Source organism: Blastomyces dermatitidis (genome assembly GCF_000003525.1).
Source record: "Blastomyces dermatitidis ER-3 genomic scaffold supercont1.3, whole genome shotgun sequence".
In the NCBI taxonomy this organism is placed as follows: Eukaryota; Fungi; Ascomycota; class Eurotiomycetes; order Onygenales; family Ajellomycetaceae; genus Blastomyces; species Blastomyces dermatitidis.
This window is the reverse complement of record NW_025544776.1, coordinates 2794725-2818403: the sequence shown is the minus strand read 5'-3', so window position 1 is coordinate 2818403 and position 23679 is coordinate 2794725. Positions and strand designations below refer to the sequence as shown.

At 31.2% G+C, this 23679-nt stretch overlaps 2 protein-coding genes across 2 annotated transcripts; both read left to right on the top strand.

Annotated features, from left to right (window-relative positions):
• Window positions 1-4360: 4360 nt before the first annotated feature.
• Window positions 4361-4861, top strand: BDCG_16652 (uncharacterized protein; the record flags this gene model as incomplete). Its single annotated transcript, XM_045425855.1, has 2 exons — window positions 4361-4515; window positions 4618-4861. The coding sequence occupies 2 exons, from the start codon at window positions 4361-4363 to the stop codon at window positions 4859-4861; spliced, it is 399 nt and encodes a 132-aa protein (XP_045280254.1).
• A 13906-nt stretch (window positions 4862-18767) lies between these two features.
• BDCG_16651 (uncharacterized protein) lies at window positions 18768-18959 on the top strand (the record flags this gene model as incomplete). Its single annotated transcript, XM_045425854.1, has 1 exon — window positions 18768-18959. The coding sequence occupies one exon, from the start codon at window positions 18768-18770 to the stop codon at window positions 18957-18959; it is 192 nt and encodes a 63-aa protein (XP_045280253.1).
• Window positions 18960-23679: the final 4720 nt, after the last annotated feature.

Here is a 23679-nt window from a genome sequence, read left to right as displayed (position 1 = left end):
TGATATTAATATCATTTATCACAAGATTGACTAAAATGCCAATATAGAAATGTGTATGTGTATGTGTAGAAAAATTGAAGAAGAGTGTGAGACCTGCAGAATCAGAAGTCAGAGCAGAGAAGATAGAAATAAAAGAAATAGAAGAAGAAGAGAGTGTAGAACTGAATAAATAACAGTAAAAGTTACTCAGAGCTGAATACTTATAATCTGAAGTACACATGATCTTATCTGCAGAGAAGATGTTGAAAGAGAAAATGATAAGAGAAGTTTGAAAGTGAAAGAAAGTAGTCTCAGTGACATTATTATCTTTGATTAAAATAATCTCTGATATCAGAGTAACTAAGAATTATTATTAGTATATAAAACTGCAGAATCAGAGATGAGAATAGTTACTGAATAAACATCTACTGATCTTAGAGTTGTACATGTAATTACAACATGCATGAGTCTTCTCAGAAAGAGAGAGAGAGACATGAGAGAATACAGAAAGCAGAATACAGTGTATAAACAGTTCATTCTCATAATAACATTTCAGATAAGATGTATAAGTCTCATATCTGCAGGTGTAAAAGAGTACAATATTCATGTTCTTATTTCTGAAAACACAGATATCTTTTACCTGTATCACAAAGTCATATAATAGATACTAGAGAGTAGACTAATATAGATCTATCATTTCAAAGAAATTCATCACAGTAGATATATCTGTAATATTAAATTTAACAGTTGTAAAAAGTTTCTTAATATTTATAAACACTATGACTTTGTGTATAATAAAACTCATAACAATTTTCTCTAAGAACAGGAAAATCAGTATTAGAAAGAAAAGATGAAAAAAGAAAAGACTTATAATCTTGATACTGTTGAGAAGAAAAGTGATTCTTTAGTATAAATAAACAATTGCTTTATTATAAATACTTAAAATAAATATAATAATGAGTATTTACAACTGAGCTTTAGATAGTCATGTTATATATCATCTTTATATAATAAATTATTCTAAAGATTGATAAAAAAGAGTGAAAGTATATATACTAAGAAATATGATTCATCAAGTCTATATAACATCTTCTTAAAATAGAGAGAGCTGATAATGAAAGCAGAAGTAGTAGAGACAGAGAGAGCAGAAGTAGCAGAAGCAGAAGTAGTAAGAGTGAGAATTACAGAAGCAGAAGTAGCAGAAATGAGAGAACTGAAAACAGAAATAAGTGTAGAAGATTAAAAGAAAGCAGCAGAGAAAGAAACAGTAGCAGAAGAGATAGAAAAGAACACAGAAGACTCAGTTATATATAGCACAGACAATTTCTTTATTATTATATTATTTAAGTTCTCAATCAATGATTCAATATTGAGATGTTTACTATTATTAGTGAATGTAAATCTGTCAATATGTGAAGACTCTATATAAATCAAAACAAATATATCAGTATCTGTATTCACATCAAACATAATCAGATACTTACTGAGAAAAGAAGGTTGAGAGTGTATAAGAAGATTAAGAAGATGTGTCATTTATAATAGTACATTCTGACAATTATTAAAAGATAAACAAGTTCTGATTATATTTCATAATATGTTATACTTACTGCTAATGAACTCTCTGATATGAGTACTATAATAACACTTATTATAAGAATGAGAGATCATCATCAGAAATGCATACAATGTAATAGATAAACAGATAGAAGGTGTTAAATAGAAGAAGAGACAGAGATCTTGAATGAGATAATAATGCTCAATAATAATGATAATGAGAAAGATGATTGAAGAATGAAAAAAGTTAGTGAATGAGTGATGTAATATAGTGAAATTTTCTTTATAAGAGTGTAAGAAGAATGCTAGTCAGATCAGAGATAGACTGTATAATTACAAATACTAGCAGCATACTAATCCGCATGAAGCTAGAGCTTATATTATAATTATATAGATATGACTGAATCTGATAAGAGAGAATGTAATTTAGAAAAATATATAACTATTGAATAATAACACAGCTGCTTCTGAACATGCTTATAAATGTAAAGAGATCATAGCAGTCACTAATTAATTTAGTATAATATATATAAGAAGCCGGCGTACGCCTGTAATTAGACTGACCGTGTGACCGTGTCTGAGACCAGAACCAGATTTTTTGATAGTCTTATTATCAATTCGACTGATCTCATTACACAGTTTTAATATTAGATAGTTGCAGCATACATCACCTGTAGTGTATGCCGATCACGTATCATACATGTAAAAAGGTAAATCTTGTCTTATTCTTCAAGATGGAGATGGGCGGACACCCCTATATATATATATATACATGCTTGTTTGTTTATTGTGATTGACTTTTACAGAAGAAAGGAGCGGAAGCCTCAGAAAGAAGAAGTGAAAGCCTCAGAAAGAAAGAGACAGAAGTCTCAGAAAGAAAGAGACAGAAGTCTCAGAAAGAAAGAGATGAAAGTCTCAGAAAGAGATGAAAGTCTCAGAAAGAAAGAGATGAAAACCTCAGAAAGAGATGAAAGCCTTAGAAAGAAAGAGATAAAAGCTTCAGAAAGTAGCAAGAATGAACATCACAGTCTCTCTGTCTGAAAAGAGATGAATGTCTGAAAATAAGATGATAGAAAAAAAAGCTAAATCTAATAAGAAATGAGTTAGGCATTTTTCAGATGCAGGTTAATATCCTTCTTGTGTGAGAGACAGATAAAGAAAGAGATTGAAACAATGAGATAATAATAACACAGTGATAAAGAATCTGAGACAACAAGGTGATAGATATTATAGAGAATCTTTGTCTGTTATGAATATTATACAGATACAATGAGGTGATAATGAAACAATGACTATGAATGAGATAAAGAATCTGAGACAACAAGATGATAGATGTCATAAGAATGAATAAATAGATGAAAGATGAAGAACTGTAAAATGCAGAGTAAATATGAGTGAAAGAGAACAAGAGAATTAAGAATGATAAAGAAACAGATCTTCTGTTGAAAGACTGAGAATGATATGAGTAAATAATCTGTAAGTATATAATGCAATCAGTCATCTTTCTCTTCTTATTTTTCTTTTCTCTTTCTTATTATCTTTTCATCATCATTTCTCTTATTATAAAAAATTTTCATTGAAATCTAGAGAACTTGCAGTAATGAGTTCAAGAAAGATATTCAGAACATCAGATATGAGAGAAGCAATTGATCAGATTAATTGCCTTGATAGAAGTGATACAAGAAGAGTGTTGAAAAGGTTATTTCAGTCATTGAGTCAGAAAGAGCATAATGCTCTTCTTGAGGCTGCAGAGAAGACAAATGAAATTGAAGAGTCAGAATCTTATTCTTCAATGTCTAAGATAGTTTCAAGAAGTGATGAGAAAAAGACAGTTGCATCTCATTATCAGTTGACTAGATTACATAGTCAGAAAGTCATGGATGAGTCAGTGAAGAAATCTGAGAGCAGAAGCTCAAAAGATTCAGATGTGACTGTAGAGAGGTTTAAATAGAAGTTTATTACACTATTCACTGAGCTGAAGAAGTCATGATCTTCAAATACATGTGAGTTCTCTGATGAAGATACAGATGTGAAGACAGTGACTGAAGACAAGATGAAGTCAGTAGCTCAGATAGAAGTGAAAGTGAAGTCAGCAGTGAAAGATATTCATGAGAAGAAAGATGAAGAGAAACTGAAGCTGACTGAAGCAGATAAACAGTGATGAAGAAATAGTCAGAAGCAATGTAGCACATTAGAGAATAATATGCTGAGAAGAACAGAATGAAAGAGAGTTATTGAAGATAATCAGATGCCTTGATCATAAGATGTGACTTGTATGCACTGTCTGCATCATGATGACAAAACCAATCTACACATTCAAAAGAATGAGAAGTCAGCTCAGTCAAGTGTATTGATAATATGAGATCTGACTGTAGAAGGACTTGCAGATGCCATGTAAATTATTGAAAGACTCACAGAATGCAGTGAGAAAATGCTGTTTATAGACTGTGAATTTTTTGTTCTGCTCAGTTAGTGATTGATCAAGCAGCTGAAATGAATGCTCACACAATGAAAGTTACAGTGATGAATGATAAATAATGACTTAATTACTCTGAGAATAGTTGATCTCAAAGATTCAGCTAATCAGAATGTCATCATTCTTCAAACTCATAGAGAAGTAGCTCTCACATCTTGTCAGTCTTGTACAGCAGATCACAGATGATTCAAAGAGTGTGTGATTACTTCTTCAGATAATAATCAGACTCAGCAGGGACATGATGCTTATATCAACTGTTAGTGAGATAACAAGAGTGTCTGCTGTTCTTTAAATTGTCATAGCTGATACAGATTTGAAAAAAACACTGACAATCTGCTGTTTGAGAGAAGTATGCTGAGATTTGAGAAGACTGTGAATACAGACAGAGATGATACTATCAAAGATAGTGATGCAGATGAAAATAATTTGATCTTTATCTCTGCTGAGAAGACACTCACTTTCTTGAAACAGAAGACCTTGAGTCTGATCACTCTGAAATCTACTAAGTATATTCTAATTAGTGAGAGAAATGCTAGTTTAACTCCTGTCAGAGTGGTCAAGAATATCAAGATAAGTGGCAGACAGTAGTCATCAATTTTATCTTCCAGGGATCAGACTATTAACTGTATGACACAGGATCTGAAGGTGTTGAGACAGCTGCTTAATCTTGATAAATATAATCTGAACACCATGCAGGCTGCTCAGAAGAAGTTAAACAAGATCAGAGAATTTGCTAATGTGATCTTAGCTGCAGATAACATTATCAATGATAATTATTTCTTCAAACTGCCTAGTGAGACACACTTCAGTGATCTCATGAATGACAGTCTGTCAGCAGATGTTGTATTCTGAGATGCATGTCTCACTAAACAGAAGATGAAGCTGCAACATGAGCTTGAGAATGATTAATAAGAGACTTGAAGTGAATGTAACAGATAGAAGATCTCTGATTTTACTTTTCTTTATTCTGTTTTCTTCCTTCTTTTTTTTTTTTTCTTCTGCAGTTAGTAGTTAAAAAATAGTGATAATGAATTTTCTTTTCTTTTCTTTTTTCCCTCTTTTTTCTTGTTACTTCTACTCATGATATCCTCTTTCTTATTCATTTCTCTTAGGCTTGACATGATCACCCGCGAGGTCTCTTAACTATGAAGACTTTGACAAGATCTGAAGTATTCTTCATAATCACATCAAGAGATTCTCAGGTCAGGTCTTCATATTCTCTTCACTTAATCTGAAGATATGTTTTTCCCCTCTTTGTGCATTTACTGATGATCTTTTCAATTTCAAATTGAGACTGATTAGTCATAATGACTGACTCTGAGGATGAATGTTCAAGATCTGCAGAATGTAGAAGTGTTTTTTCCAAATGAATAATAGAAATAATAGAATGCATACATCACTTAAGAGGAAGTAGTAGATGAAAGACAATATCAAAGACTTTTATAACAACCTCAAACAGATCAGTCTGCAGAAATGAGATCTTTGAAGATTCTTAAACAGTATATTCTTTCTCATTCTTGCAGACCAGATTAAGAAAGACAAAGTCACTCATCTTGATAACTGATTGAGTGTGAGAGCAGTCGAAGAATTCCATCATTTTAATCTTCATGAGAACATATAAATCTAGAGTATCTCACTATACAGTGTCACAGACTGTGATGAATTCAGCTGTATCTGTCAGAGCTTCTTTATTTCTCAGCAGCAGTCATCTCAGCTTGACTTCTGTGAGCAATTCAAATGAGAAGACTATCACTGAGCGAGTGACTACTGAGTTCAGAACTCTTTTCATCTGATTAAGTAGAATTCTTTAAGATGATTTGTACTTATCTATGAGAAGTGCTCACAAGGTGATTTCAATAGTGAGATTGATTCACTCACTCTAGTCATTTAAATGAGAATTGTAGACAGTTGTCATTCAGCTCTTGATTCTCATCTGTTGAAGAATGCTCTTTCAAAATTATAACATGAATTTGAAATCTCTATCTGAGATAATGATCAGTGAGAGCTGTCAGTAACAGACTACTTCTCTGTAGAACTCTTTCACTTATTACAGAGTATCTCATTTCTCTTACCTGATGATCAGAATGACAGCTTTCAAGAATTTATCTGTAACTGTCAGTATTGTGTCACAGCTGTCACTTATCAGTAATCTCATAATAAAATCAATTGACAGAACCTCAAATGATTCTTTCAGAGATAAGATGAGATGTGATTTTCCTCACTGAGAGTGATTTAATAACTTAGACAGTTGACAATTGAGACAACATGAGATGCAATTGAGAATTCATTTATAAGTGTGAGATAACAAGAAGAATCAGTGTACAATGTCTTCTGTTTGATAAAGACCCTGGTGTTCAGCAGCATCATAATACATGCAGATAAGGTCTTCTGCTAAGGTCTGTGTAATACAGAGACAGTCATTGACAAAGAACAGAAGATCATCTTGAAATGTGAATGAATGATATTTTCTCTCTCACATCCCTTTATGATAGATCTTTCTCAAGATTGAATCAGTCAGTAGATTCTTACACAATTGATCTTTGATATTATTTAAGAGAGCAATGTCTACATTGAATACAGTAGTGATGAACTCATTCTTGATTTCATCAGCTTACTGAGTGAGTGCTTGACATATCTTTTCTTGATTATCTTGAGAAATCTCTTCAGAATTGTCTGTGAGAGTGTATAATCAGAAGAGAGTATCAATATTATGATATGAAGTGTCTTTGCAATAGTGGATTTTCATGCATGGAATATACATGCTAAGGGTCAGAACTCAATTCATCAATTGATTACTCTGATGACCTGTGGCAGATGACTGAAGAGTGAATATAAGTGCAATATAATCAGTCACAATGATGAATTCACTGTCAAGGTATTGAGAAAGCTTTTTCAGAGCTCATATCAATTCTAAGCACTCTAATTCGGTCGCTCAATACTGTCTCTCTGCCAGGTTCAATCATCATGATAGAAATAGAATAGGCCTCTCAATCTCATCAGCATCCATCTGATGCAGCGCGATCTCTATTCCACACTGTTTGCTAGAATTCACATACATGATGAATGATCACTTGAAGTGAGAGTATGCTCTCATGAGAGCATTCATTAAGGCCTGTTTAACAGTATTGAAGAAAAGTTAAGTCTCTGTGAGTAGAACTTGAAATTGTGAAAATGCTTCAAACTCAATCAATTTGATTCTTGCTGCATACAATGCTCTTTTCTGACCTGTTCAGAGGCTGTTGCACAGCATTCTGATTTTAAGTGTTTTCAGTGCTTCTATCTTATCTGCATAGAAGTTTACAAAGTCATGATAGTAGTTGAAGAGGCTGACAACTCTCTTCAGCTCTCTGAGAATTATAGAGAAGACCAGATTTGTGATAGCAGCTATCTTCTTCTTCTGAGTGAATATTCTCAGTCAGCTAACATAGTGGCTCAGTAAACACACAGAGAGATAGATGAAATGACATTTGAATAAGAACATTATCATCTCAAACATCTTGAGAGCAGTGAATACTGCCTGTATGTGATGAAGATGATCATTTAGTGAATATGAGAAGATGATGATATCATCAACATAGATCAAGATGAATCATCACAAGAATTGTGCCAGTATCTCTTTCATACATTTAGACTGGCCGCCGGGACCATGAATTTCACGTTTGGTCTCATTTGATCTGGTCTCATACATTTCTTGGCGTGAATCCCGCTGGGACTAATCATTAAATAAACATGCAAAGTGACTATATATCAGATCTCAAAATGGAATCATGACTTGAAAAAAATGAGAAAGTGGTCTCATTTGATCTCATTTAGTCTCATTCTTAGCATAAAGTTACTATTTTTAGACATTTTAAGGTTTTTTTTAGACTATTTTTAATTTTTTAAAAAGTAACGCTTTTTGGTAACACTCAAATAAGATTTAAAGCTATTTAAAGCAATAAAAATAATTTAAATTGAGAAGTGGAAATCATGGTCTCATTTGGAAAATGTGACAAGAGTTGACAGTAAGTCCCACTGAGACAGTATGAGACTACTATCTAATGTTAGAACCGTGTAATGGGATCTGTCGAATTGACAATGAGACTATCAAAAATTCTGGTCCTGGTCTCAGACACGGTCACACGGTCAGTCTACATACATTACTGAAAGAATCTGAGTGAGATTGCTAATCTCATTGTAGCAACTGTGAAGCATTCAAGCTCTCAGTGCAGTGTGATGAAGATGGTTTTAAAGTAATCAGAATCTTCTATAAGCTGTTGAAAGAAGCCTTGACAGATATTCATTGATAAGAACACTATGAAACTGCTCAACAACTGCAGAACATTCTACTGTATCAGTAAAGAATACACATTTGAAAGTAATTGTAGTTTGATCTTTCACAAGTTCATAATCACACACAGTTTCTCTTTATGCCAGATCATGAATATAGAAGAAGTGATAGAGTTCTTGATCTCAAGAGAAACTCTCTCAATTCTTTCATTTCAAATAAGTAGGTTCAAGATTTGATCAGCTGCTTTCTAATCCCTCTGTGAGAGAGAGTATGATCACTGCTTCAGTCTGAAAAAATTATCTTTATTAATGAACTGTAGTGATATCTTCATATTGACTGAAAATAATCTCAGATTGAGATCAAAAAGTTTGTGATGTCAGTCAATAATCTTCTGAATTGTCTCATGATCATCTGCTGCTCAGTGATCTAATATCTGTGCTTTAACTCACTCAGCAAGAGTATTCACTGTGAGAATCTGAAGAGGATTGTCATGATCTTCTGTATCTGTCAATAGAAATAATTCTGTGTGTGAGATAGAAAACAGAGATGACTTCTCAATTGAATTATTATTGACAATATTAGCATCTGCAGAGCAGATGATGATTCTTTTTTACTTTTATAACAGAGAAGAGTTTCTACCTGCATGAATAATGTCTCTGATGATCTTGATATTTATAGCATATTTCTCATGAAATATAATACACTTATCATGAATATTGATGATGACTCTCACTGATGATAATATATTATTTACTATAATCATATTGCATCTGAGATATCACATCAGATGAAATTCACTCTTCAGATGAAAAAGAGCCTCATTATTCATCTTTAGAGTGAGAGCTGTTGATATGAATAGATTCAATTCATTTATATTCAAATCAACTTCTCAAATATGCATACATCAGTCATGTGACAGAGCAGTCAGCTGATATTGAGAAAAGAATAAGCTTGCTATCACTGCATTAATAAGCAATATATTCACACCTGTATCAATGCAAACTGAGAGATCATCTCAGAGAGTATCAATGAGAATGATAAGAAAGATGTAGAGTAAGTACTGCAGTTCACTAATATATTCTCAATCACTTGTGAGAACATCACACGCCATGATAGTGTATATATCAGTGTTAAACATACTCAGATAATTGTCTGAGAGAGTGTTCATGAATAAGACAGACCTCTCAGTATCTGACTCATTGTCTATTTTTTCAACTCATTATTGAAATCTAGACTGAGATCTAGTTATAATAGATTATCATTCTCTTCTCTGTCACTCTTTCATTCAACTTGATTCACTAGGTCTTCTTTTCTAAGGCAGTGATTGATATAATGAGAGCCTCTGCATATATAGCACCCTGCTGCAGATGCTGATGATTTACTCTCTGCATATCTAATCAGCAGTCTGCTCACTGCAGAGACACTCACAGAGAGAGTCACTGCAGAGTCTGCAGCAGACACAGATGACTTGATAGTTTTCATATATAACCTGATTAAGAGAGTCTGATAAGAGCAGCAGTCATTATTTTAATCAAATTATCTGAAGTCTTGTATATATTCAGTGAATTGAGTTCTTCAATCAGTTCAAGTATATCAGATAGCTGACTCATTATCTCTAATTCTTCTTCAGAAGTTATTCAGACACTCAGTGAAAACAAGAGATGTGATCAGAGATAGATTTGACTTCAATTCTTTCTATAGAAGTCTCTTCATTATCACAGAGTTGAAGATTGAGACAGCTCAGAGCAAGTTAATCTTTCATGAGATATACAGTATCAATGACAGCTTATTCAACTTCTCAAAGAAGAAACACAGTTCTTAAGCTTTTATTCAGACTTGTCTCTCAGATAGCTGAAATTCTCACCTCAGCTTGCTGATTGTGATGAGAAGAGAAGTACTTATATTCTTTCTCATTTTCATAGATAGATCATTGTGTCATTCTAATATCTGTTTCTTTAAGTATAATGAAAAGATCTGAAGTACTGCATCTTCTCTCTTCTGTATAATAATAAACTCTAGATGACTGATGAACATCATTACATCTACTTCTACTGAATTAAACAGCATAATATCACTTACTCTCAGTCATATCAGATATTCTCATTCATCATCTTCAGTGTAGTGAACTGCATCACTGATTCATTATAAGAATGAATGAGATCTATTATCTAGTAGAAAGTCATCATAATTACAGATGAGATAGATCTTCTTCTTCAAGAATACTGTGAGTACTTGCTCTCTGCAGACTTGATTCTCTTCTATGTCATAGATAAAGTATGGAATGTCTGTCTCTTATGTAAAATTGAATCTATTTCTTATCATATTTGAGTAATAGGTTCTGTCTTCAAACACATCTCACTCAGTATCACACAGCTCTCTTGAGATTGCAGATATTCACAGAACTCTAGAGAGTAGTTCAAAGCCTTCATTAAATAAGATATTCAGTCACTGAGAGAATTCAGTGAGAGAATCATTATCTTTAACTTAAGTCAGTTATTTCTGCTGCTGTTAATTTTTACACTACTACTCTTATCTCTGAGTAGTGAGTGCTGCTTTCTCTGTGCAGAAGTTGCTTCATATCTCTATCAGTCAGCTTCTTCTATCTGTTAAATGCTGAAGATTGTTCTGAAGCTTGTTGACACACTCATTAATAAGAGTGATACACTTATTCAGCTGATTCTGCTGCTGATTGAGCTGGTGCTCACACTTATCTAGCTCACTTTCTCACTGAGTCAGCTGAGACTTCAGTTGCTTCAACTCTTCAATTATATATAATACAGCAGCTTCATCAGAAGAGGCATGACTCTGATCATTAAACTCAACATAGCTTGAAGCTATTGATTCTCTTTCTTTCATATACTTTATAACCTCTGTACAGAAAGTCTGTAGTCAAGAATCAATAACATTCTTTCATTTCACAACAGAAACTGAGTCAAGAGTTATCTTAACATCATTGTAATATCTAACAGATACTCTCATAAGAATATTCTCTGCTTTAACATAATTGTATAATATAACTTAGTTCTTGATACTATTATATTATTCATTTATGTTCTGTCAGACCTTTATAATCATGACAGTGTGTTTCTTCACTGCTGTCTGCAAGTAGGCACACTCAGTGTCAGATCTCTGAGCAGGTTCATGAGAAGCTCACTTCTCAGTGAACTCATTCAACTCAGCAGAGTGAAGCAGCTGACAGAAGTCACTTCTAGTGAGACATTCATTCTGCTTCATTGCAGTGTGAAACAGATGTATATAGAGTGAGTCTATTATAATTGAATGAATTATCAGCTGCAGTGATGAAAAAGATAGAGTAGTCAATCAGATTAATTATCAGTTGACTGAACTTCATTATCTGTAACTCAGATTAATCATCAGTGTTATATCTTCTCAAAGATAAAAAGAATGTACAGAAATCAATCAGATTAATTATTAGTTAGCTGAACTTCATCATCTGTAATTCAGATTAATCATCAGTATTACATCTTTTAAAGATGAAGTGAAATCTAAGAGGACTGAGAATCTTATTCTTAATGAGATATACTATCAAATTGCAGCATACATTATCTGTAGTGTATACTGATCACATATTGTACATGTAAAAAGATAAATCTTGTCTTATTCTTCAAGATGAAGATGAGTGAACACCTCTATATATATATAAATACATGCTTGTTTGTTTATTGTGATTGACTTTTACAGAAGAAAGAAGTGAAAGTCTCAGAAAGAAGAAGCAGAAGCCTCAGAAAGAAAGAGACAGAAGTCTCAGAAAGAAAGAGATAAAAGTCTCAGAAAGAAAGAGATGAAAGTCTCAGAAAGAGATGAAAGTCTCAGAAAGAAAGAGACAGAAGCCTCAGAAAGAAAGAGATGAAAGCCTCAGAAAGTAGCAAGAGTGGACGCCACAATAGTAGTCTTATACTGTCTCAGTGAAACTTACTATCTTGTCACGCTCCCGGCCGCGCCAAGGCCCCGTTGCGGTTCCACACGGCTCATCACTTCCATGCGGATGATTTCATCTCATCTGAACCGGTTTCCAACCACTCTATGACATCATTCGGATATATCATAGAAAGATTCAATTGATGGATATGAGAACCTTACTTCTATACAAGATCAGCAGATTACTCTTCCTTGATAATAAGACGCCGCTGAGGTATCACTTCAGCTATTCTCACTTATGAAATGAGAGAAGAGTATCTGTTCATTGTCTATATAGAATAGCTAGGTGCTGGCTTCTTATCAAAGAAGTTAGTAATTTGTTTTTCTTCTACTGAAATATATATAAGAGTTACTGTGTGTCTCATACAATCTTCTTAGTATACTAAGTATTATATCTGTGATATTCTCACAATAACCCTGTAGTCTATGAGGTCACTATTCAAGCAAGATAGTCAAGTCTATTCATATAGCTTCTTAAATAACTATCTCTATATATCATCACTGACTAGTCATCACTTCAGTTCTGTCATATTACAATTTGAATTGCTTAATCTGATTACACATTTGAATCAGTTGAGCTCTAACAGATTGATATGACTTCACACATCTATACTGAGATCAACTCAATCCCACCCTCTGAGAGAAACACTACATCATTTTCTAGAGTGTATACATCTCTACCTCAGCAGAAATCTGAGATTTCTGAACCTGCTGCACATTTTGACATGAGTGCTTCAATCACCCTGTCACCGCCGCGGCCTCTACACACCTACATCTATCATGAAGATAGAGAGATTATGATCAGAGATTCACTGAGATATAAGTGAAACATCTTGTCTGAATTTCACAGCTTTATCTGTACTCTTGAATGGAAATTCCACCTTAATCTGAGCCAGTATAATACTTATAAGATATGAGTAATATATACTGCTAACCTTCTTGAAGGCATCTCTGCAACTACTTGAGTCATCAAGAAGAGAAAGCTTAAGCATACTAATACTATCATGACTTAAGAAGAATTCAAGAACTTTCTACTGAATCAAATCAAAGATTACTACAACTATGACTTCATGATAATACAGTGATTTAACTCATTATATTAATAAGATAATGAGAATTCTTTTAATTTCAATGCAAGATTTGAAGAATATTGAGAGAAATTGACTGATGATTTGAATCAATTAAAAACACAGCTTTATCTCACAAAGCTGACTCACAAGGTGCAGATAATAATATCATAATATCAGAGTTTATCAATCAATCACACTGAGCTTGTTAACCTGACTTCTCAGATCTATTTGAATAATCAATTCTCTGAGAAAAAGATCAATAAGATCTCTTCTAAGTAATTAATAATGAGATCTAAACAGTGCTGTGACAGCTTCAGTGTAGAGAAAGTAAAGAAGAATTCTAAGTATTCTGATTCTTCACTCACTGTGAAGAAATACTAAAAAAGATTTGATAAAGATCTCTGTTTCAACTGCAGAGCTGATAATTACTATATCAGTGATTGTAAGAAGCTGAAGAAGAGAAGAAACTGAGAAGATATCTTCTCAAAGTTAACTTCTCTTCTGACAAACATATCTGTGAAAGATAAAGAAGAGAAAGAAAAGAATTGACAATTCTCATATCTCTGAGTTCATGTTATAATTACAATGTATACTCTGAATAAGAAGATATCAGTGAGATGTCTACTCAACTCTGAAATAGATATTAACTTCATATTCTATTTCTTTTCTTTAATAAAGAGTTGAAAGAAGATAGATCTGTCAGATTATATGAAATTTACTGATGAAATGAAATATCACTGTTTTGACATAATTTAAGCAAAGTATGTGATCACAGACTCAGAAGAAATCTTTAAGAACAGCAGTCTGCTTCTTCATACAGTTAATATCATAGATGAGAATGTCATTCTAGATCTTCTGTGATTAAGAGAAAACAATTCTTTCATTGACTGAGTCACTCAGATGTGACAGTACTGTCTCACTAATAAAGAGACAGTGATAGAGAAATCTGAAGAGTTTCATCAAAAGAATCTTGAGAAAAAGATTAAGTCAATATACTGTGTAGCAGATGATTGTGACTTGAGAACAGATAAAGAAGTCATTACTCTCACTACAAGATTAGCAGCAGTATCTGTTATTGAAGATAGATATATACAATATCTCTTTACAGATTTTAAGAATATCTTTTTGAAAAGGGAAGTAGCAAAGTTTTCTGATATCAAGATATGATATAAGATTCATCTTGAAGACAGTGTAACAGTGTTGTACAGATCTCTTTATAACTTGTTTATAAAGAAATTGAATGTTCTGTGCAAATATCTTGAAAAAGCATAATCAAAGAACTGAATATATTCATCAAAGAGTTCAGCAGAAGTGTCTATACTCTTTATACTCAAGAAAAATGATAGACTACATCTATACATAGACTAGAGAGGTCTCAATAAAATGATGATTAAGAATTACTATTTATTACTATTGATTGATGAGATGATTGATTGATTATCTGAAGCAAAGATGTTCTCAAAGATTGATATATGAAATGTCTATCATAGAATTAGAGTTAACAAAGATGATGTTTGAAAAATGACTTTTTATATCAAGTATGATAATTTTGAATATCTTGTTTTATCTTTTAATCTTTGTAACACTTCAGTCATCTTTCAGACCTATATAAATGAGACACTGTGAGACCTTGTTAACATCTTCTGCATAGTATATCTGAATAACATTCTAATCTTCTCAAAATCAGAGAAAGAATATGATACTCATATTTAAGAAGTGTTGAGTTGCTTGAGATAGTATTAACTCTATATAAATACTGAAAAATGCTCATTCTACATGCAGAAGATTGATTTCTTAGATTATATTATTGAGATGAATGACATTTCAATGAACAAAAGTCAGGTCTTCATCATTGAGAACTGACTGATGCTGTGAATGTACTGTGAGATGCAGGTGTTTCTAGAATTTGCAAATTTCTACAGATGATTCATCTATGTATATTCATGAATTACTGTTCCTCTTACAGATCTGTTAAAGAGAAGTGTGAAAGACAGGAAAATAAGACTATTTACTCTCACTCAAGATACTATACAGATATTTGTAGAATTGAAACAAGCTTTTGCAGATGTCATGATACTGAATCACTTTAATTCTGACTTACTCAGTCAGTGTGAGACTGATGCATCTGAGAATGAGATCTATGAAATCTTTTCACAGTTGACATCAGAGATCTTTCAATATTGAAAGAATCAGAGAATAATCACTTCTGAAGAAACAGATAATAAATTGTCTATGAAAGAAGACTTTTTCACAGAGTCTATAAGACACTGTGAATAAAGTTCAGTGATCTTCTTCTTCAAGAAGTTATTACTTATGCAGAGAAGGTATAATATTTATAATTAGAAGATGTTAGTAATTATTGAATTCTTTAAGATCTGATAACATTATCTTCAGAGTAGTAAGTACTCAGTGTAAGTTCTCACTGATTATGTAAATCTGCATTATTTCTTGATAATAAAGAGCTTGACAGAATGTTAAGCCAGATGAGTGAAGCTGCTTTTGAAGTATGATTTCTATATCTGATACTGTTCAGATCAGCTTAATCTCACTGATACACTGTCTAGATGATCTGATTATAATATTGTTAATACAGAGAAGAATTCTATAAAAGAATCTCTGTCATCACTGCAGAAGAAGCTGACTGTAGAGAATTGAAGTTCTCTGAAGCTCAGAAACAGCACTGAAGAGGCAGCTGTGTAACTCAGTATAGAAGATGAAAGAAAACCTGAGTCTCTGTAGAGAACTGATACTGAAGATCATGAGCTTCTTATATTATATCTTATAATCATTGAATTGACAAAGAATGAAATAATCTATAATCTTTTAATCTGACTACTTTTGAAATTTATTGATAAGTTACAGAAGAGAAATATCTCTACTACAGCTTGAATTCAGAAGTTGAAGAAGAAAGAGTCTGATTTAAACTTGAAAGAGACAGACTCTGATTGAGATGATACTGCTAAGAAATCAAGTCACTGATAACTAGAAGAATATGAACTTCTACTGTTGAATAATTCAGTCTTCATCTCTTGTAGCAGAGTGATGTGTCAGAAGTTATTAAGAATTCATTATAATAATTCTCATATGAGACACTTTGAGTTAGAGAAGACTGAGAAGCTTCTAAAATGTAAATACACTTAAGATAAGCTCTGAACAGATATCAAAGAGTATATTAAGACTTACAATATCTGCTAAAGAATAAAGATCTCACAGTATAAGCAATATAATGAGTTAATATCACTGCCTGTTTCAAAGAGCTCATGATAGAATCTATCAATGAATTTCATAGTTGATCTGCTGAAGTTGATAAGAGTCAAAGAATATGACTTAATTTTGATCATTGTTAACTGCTTTATAAAGATAATCAGATATATTTCTATTTATAAAAAGATTAAAGTCTCTGAATTAACTGATCTGTTTTTAGATATCATTATTTATGATCATGATGCTCTGAAATTATTAATAACAGATCAAGAATTCCTCTTTATCAGTAAATACTGATTGACTTTTTACTATCATCTTATAATAAGATATCTTCTCAGTACTGTATTTCATCTGCAGACTGATAATCAGACTGAATATCAGAATCAGACACTAGAACAGCATCTTCAAGTGTTCTGTTTATATTATCAGAATAATTGACTTAAACATCTTCTAATCACTGAATTCATATATAACAATGTAAAGAATGTAATCTTAAAGATATCTTCTTTCTATACTTGTTATAAATATAATTCTTTGTTACTCAGTGATGTCACAGATAATGTTTTAAAGAAAGAAATAGACAGTCAGAATATTAGATAGATACAGAGAATAAAGTATCTCTCAGTGTTAGAAGTAAAAGTGAGATTGAAACTTTTGAATAAAATTCATGAGAAGACAGTGAAAAGCATTCATCATGTTCAGAAGTGATAGATAAAATACTATAATTAAAAACATCTTTCAATGAAGTTCTTAATAGAGAATCAAGTACTACTTTCAGCAAAGAATATCAAGATAATAAGACTGTGTAAGAAGCTCAGTGAGCAGTGACTAGAATCTTTTCTGATAATAAGAGTGATGAGTAAGCAGATATATAAGTTGAAATTACTTACAGAATTGAAATCAATTCATTCTGTTTTTCACATTTTCTATTTAAAGCTCTATAAGCAATGCTCTGAAACAGAGCTGTTTTAACTGAATGATATTGAGATTGAGAGTGATACTGAATATCTTATAAAGAAAATATTAAATAAGTGAATATATTACAGTAAGCTTTAATATCTCATTAAATGAGAAGATTATTCATTGTCAGAGAATTTGTGAAAACTGCTTAAGTATTTGAAAAATGCTGAGAAAGAGATTGTAAGCTATGAGATGACTAGTAGAGACTACTCTATTACACACTAGAGATATTGAATAAGAAATGCTACTTGAGACTTCTTATTTTTCTTAAAGAATTTTTTAGAGATAATCTTACAGTGATGAGCTGATGTCTTATAAGCTCTGTAGCACTCTTCTTCTATTTTCTCTCAAAGAGTTTTTAGAAGTTTAATGAGACTACACAAGTGTAAAATTTCTGAAGCAGTTAAAAGAAAAGAAATATTTGAAATCAATAAAAAGATTAATATTATTAACTTGTGAGCTGCTGTTATTCTAATAAGACTGCAGTCTGTTGAAAAAGTAAAAAGAGAGATCAGAGTCTACTTATTAATAATCACATTCTTATTAAACTTATTCTTCACTATTAAAGTCTCTGATATCAGTATCTTTATCTGCTGAGAAGTTAGCACTGCAGCATCATAGAGAAGTATACTGTAGAAGAGTATAAGAGATGCTTAAAGTATTAACTTATTAATTTATAAAGTATCTTGATTATCTACTTTAATTAAAGTGAGATTCTCTTCAATCAGTGATTAATCTTCATAGCACTTTCAACAGTAGTACTGACTGACTTCTTCTTAAGATCAGTTATTCTGAGATGTTTTTTCATCTCAGAGATTCACACTTTCATCTTCTTTTACAGATAAGTAAGAAGAATCTTCTCAGTCTTGATAAAATCTGTTAATACTTGAAGCTCTGAGACTCTCACTCTGTACTTTTTATCAGAGCTGACACAATGTCTTTCTGTGAAAAAATACTTACAGAGAGACAGGAGTTGTTGTTACAGATACAATGAAAATAATGAAAGTGAGAGAAGAGACAGATATATAAAATCTCTCTCTTCTTCAGCTGCTTAGTACAGTACAGACAGATGACAGTGCTGATCAGAAGCTGCATCAGAGCCTCTTCACAGAGAGAAGATAAAGAAACTGTGAGACTCTGCAGACTCAACTCAGCAGCATTCTGAGCAGAGCTCAGACATGCCATGAAAGAGAAACTATGAATTAAGCTTCTCAGAGTCACTGTTTCTGAAATCAAGCTCTTTCCAGAGTTCTCTCTGAATGATCACATGAGGTCATATGTCACTGTGTTGATTAAGGGGGGAGGCAGCGTCGCAATGACAGTGAGGGGAGCAGGGGAAGAACTGAACACAGATGAACTGACCGGCAGAAGGGACAACATCTCACTGCAAGACATGGCAACTGCTGCCACGGCTGCAAGAGAAGCAGGAGAAGGAGGAGAAGAAGATGTGACAATGAGAGTGATGCTTCTGCAGTCTGTTAACACTGTCATCTTTATCTTCAACTGAGCTTTCTTGATAGTCACAGAGACTGCAGTCACATCATGAAGATATTTACTCACTAGAAAATGTTAGAATAAGCTCCTTATTATTCTTCAAGAATAATACTCTCATACACTCACTGTTACAATTGAGAGAAGAGAAAGAAAAATATTTCATAAGAGAGAGAAATCTTTTCAAAAAAATCCTGTTACTACTGTTAGCTTTGTCTCTAAAATACATTACTTTTACAGAGAATTTCATATATAGAATAAAATATGATAAGAGATCTGTAAGTCACTTATTAACTATATTTTCTTCATCTTAAATTGATATATAAGAAACTCACTTATCATATGTTTGATTTGAATAAAGATGAGTAAAGAAAGATCTACACAGTTAGCAGAAAAACTCATCTATTTCTTTATATCACATACAGTATATACACTGTTAATCAGTTGATAACTGTTGCTATATAACAAAGATAATTTCTAATCTAATGATCTTGAGAGTATAGAGACTATGCTCTTAAAGAGAAGAGTATTATCACACTCTCAGCTGTGCTAAGACTCTGTTATAATTTCACATGACTTATTGCTTTCATGTGAATAATTTCATCTCATCTGAACTGATTTTCAATCACTCTATGACATTATTCAGATATATTATAGAAAGATTTAATTGATAAATATAAGAATCTCACTTCTATACAAGATCAGCAGATTACTCTTTCTTGATAATAAGACACTGCTGAGATATCACTTCAGCTATTCTTGCTTATGAAATGAGAGAAGAGTATTCACTCATTATCTATATAGAATAGCTAGGTGCTGACTTCTCATTAAAGAAGTCAGTGATTTGTTTTTCTTCTACTGAAATATATATAAGAGTTACTGTGTATCTTATATAATCTTCTTAATATACTAAGTATTATATCTGTGATATTCTCACAATAACTCTGTAGTCTACAAGCTTGCTATTCAAGCAAGATAGTCAAGCTCATTCATACAGCTTCTCAAACAACTACCTCTACGTGTTGCCGCTGACTAGCCACCGCTTCGGTTCCGCCACGTTACATATCTACTCTTATCACATTTTTCAAATAAGATCATGATTTTCACTTCTCAATTTAAATTATTTTTATTGCTTTAAATGACTTTAAATCTCATTTAAGCATTATCAAAAAGTGTTACTTTTTAAAAAATTAAAAATAGTCTAAAAAAAACCTTAAAATGTCTAAAAAAAACCTTAAAATGTCTAAAAATAGTAACTTTATACTAAGAATGAGACTAAATGAGATTAAATGAGATCACTTTCTTATTTTTTCAAGTCATGGTTTCATTTTAAGATCTGATATATAGTCACTTTGCATGTTTTTTTGATAGCTAGTCTCAGCAGAATTCACACCAAGAAATGTATGAGATCAGATCAAATGAAATTAAATGTGAAATTCATAATTCTGACAGTCAGTCTATCTGTAATCATACACTGACTCAAGCAACCTTTGAATCACAAGAAATTAAATACTTAATAGACTTTCTATCAGAAACTCAAGCAGTCATAAGAAAATGACTGAATTCAGAAATATCTGAATATGAAGAGATGGAAATTAATCAGATATAGTCTGTTGAAACAGCTATATAGTATCTTTTAATAACTTTGTTTTATTATTATCTCTCTTTACTTTACTTTTTTCTTTTCTGTTCTTTTCTATCTACTTATTTAATGTGTGTATCTTTAAGAGTGTTTTCTTGTTTCTTTTGTCATAATATTTTCAAATGATTTCAAAGTATCAGAAGGTGTTAAAATACTGTAATTTGTAAAGAGTTTTTATATTCTGAGCTAGAATTTTCTGATTTTGTATATCTGAAATTGGTAAATGTATAATAGTTAACTCTACAGATATTAGAACAACTCTGAGAACTAGAAATTCTCAGGTAGATGTCATAGTCTCTGACTGTATTATGTATACATCTATAATTGAAGAATAATAATAATAATAATAATAATAATAATAATAATCTAGATATTTACACAGAATATTCAATTTCTTTACTGATAAGTTGTAAAGAGGTCTGTACAGTGTCATTATATCATCTTTAAGACAGATCTTATATCATATCTTAGTGTTAGAAAACTTTGCTGCCTTCTTTTCTGAAAAGACATTCTTATAATCTGCAAAGAGACATCATATTTATTCATCTTTAATAACAGATACTGCTGCTAATCTTACAGTGAGAGTGATGATTTTTTCACCTGTTCTCAAGTTCTCTACTACACAGTATATTAACTTTATCTTTTTCTCAAGATTCTTCTAATGAAACTCTTCAGATTTCTCTATTACTATCTCTTTATCAGTGAGATAATATCATTACATCTAAGTAACTCAGTCAATGAGAGAATTGTTTTCTCTCAATTATAGAAGATCTAGAATAATATTCTTATCTATAATATTAACAGTGTGAAGAAGCAGACTGCTCTTCTTACAGATTTCTTCTAAGTCTGTGATTACACACTTCACTTGAATTATGTTAAAACAGTGATATTTTATTTTATCAGTAAATTTTATATAATCTGATAAGTCTATCTTCTTTCAACTCTTCATTAAAGAAAAGAAATAGAATATGAAGTTAATATCTACTCTAAAATTAAGTAGATATCTCACTGATATCTTCTTATTCAGAGTATTTATTATGATTATAATATAAACTCAGAGATATAAGAATTATTAATTTTTTTATTTCTCTTCTTTATCTTCTACAGATACATTTATCAGAAGAAAAGTTAACTTTAAAAAAATATCTTCTTAGTTTCTTCTCTTCTTCAGCTTCTTATAATTACTAGTATAGTGATTATTAGCTTCACAGTTAAAGCAGAGATCTTTATTAAATCTTTTTTAATATTTCTTCACAGTGAGTGAAGAATTGAAATACTTGAAATTCTTCTTTATATTATCTGTACTGAAGCTGTCACAGTACTGTTTAGATTTTATTATTAATTATTTAGAAGAGATCTTATTAGTCTTTTTTTCAGAGTATTGATTACTTAAATATATTCAGAAAGTTAAGTTAATAAGCTCAGTATAATTAATTAATAAAGTCTGATACTGTAATATTATTATTCATATCTTATAAGTCAGCTTTATAAAATAAAGCTATATCTTTAATTAATTCAAATTATCAGTTAATTTCTCTCAATATTCTTCAAATCTTATATTAAAATTAGAAGAATTCTTATTAACTTATTAATTTAATTAGTTGAACTACTGTATCACTGTAAAGCTGTAATTACAGTGATCTTCAATCTGATTCAGTAGAAAGTATTTGAATTCTTCTTAAATTATAACAGTATTAATATACTCAAGCTCTCTCTTCTTAGTAACTTAAGTAGTTATAGAGATGTCTTTAAGAAGATTGACAGTATATATTACTTATATCTTATAAGTATTAAACTGACTTAAATTAAGATAAAATTTTCATTCAAGAATACAGATAAAGTTATGAAATTCAGATAATATATTTTTCTTATAATTCAGAGAATTTTCAATCTTAATCTCTCTATCTTTATAATAGATATAGAAGTGTAGAGACTGCAGTAATAACAGAGTAATTAAAGATATTATATTAAAATATACAGTGAGTTCAGAAATCTCAAATTTCTATTAGAGTAAAGATGTATACACTCTAGAGAATAATATAAAGTTTCTCTTAGAGAGTGAGATTAGACCAGTCTCAGTATAAGTATATAAAATTATATTAGTCTGTTAATAGAGCTTAACTGATTCAAACTTATAATCAGATTAAGTGATTTGAATTATAATATAATAAAACTGAAGCAATGACTAGTTAGTAGTATTATATAGATAGTTATTTAAGAAGCTGTATAAGTGAGCTTAACTATCTTACTTAAATAGTGAGCTTATGAACTACAGAGTTATTATAAGAATATTATAGATATAGTACTTAATATACTAAGAAGATTATATAAAAAATACAGTAACTCTTATATATATTATCAGTCAGAAACAAATCACTGACTTCTTTAATAAGAAGTCAGTATCTAGCTATTCTATATAAATAATGAGTGAATACTTCTCTTCTATTCTATAAGTGAGAATAGCTGAAGTGATATCTTAGCAGCATTTCACTATTATAAAAGAGTAATCTGCTGATCTTATATAGAAGTGAGATTTATATATTCATTAATTAAATCTTTCTATATTACATCTGAATAATGTTATAGAGTGATTAAAAACTAGTTTAAATAGTCTGTGAGATAAATGAAATCATCTGCAGAGAAGTAATAAGCTGTGTGAAACCGCAATGAGATCTTGATACGGCTGAAGATATGATACAGATATTACGTTATTCTTTCTAAACAGTGAGTTAATTACTTCTACAGATATGAAAGAAGCTTGTATTTATATTAATGAAATAAAACTTAATCTTCTTAATATTTACTATATACTGAGAGTCTTCTGTAATCTCTTAAGCTTCAGCTAACTTATTAATAAAGAATTTGAATTTAAACTTCTTTGTAATAAAAACTACTAAATAATTAAATTTGAAATAATTAATAAGAATAATCAAAGATTCTACACAGTAATAATTAATTATCATATTTATTTTATTTATAACATCTGAGAGACTGCTCTTACTACAGTTGTAAAAACTATTTTAAATTACATATTTCTCTCTGTAATATATATTATATTAAATATTATCACATTTATAATACTGCTGCTGCAGAT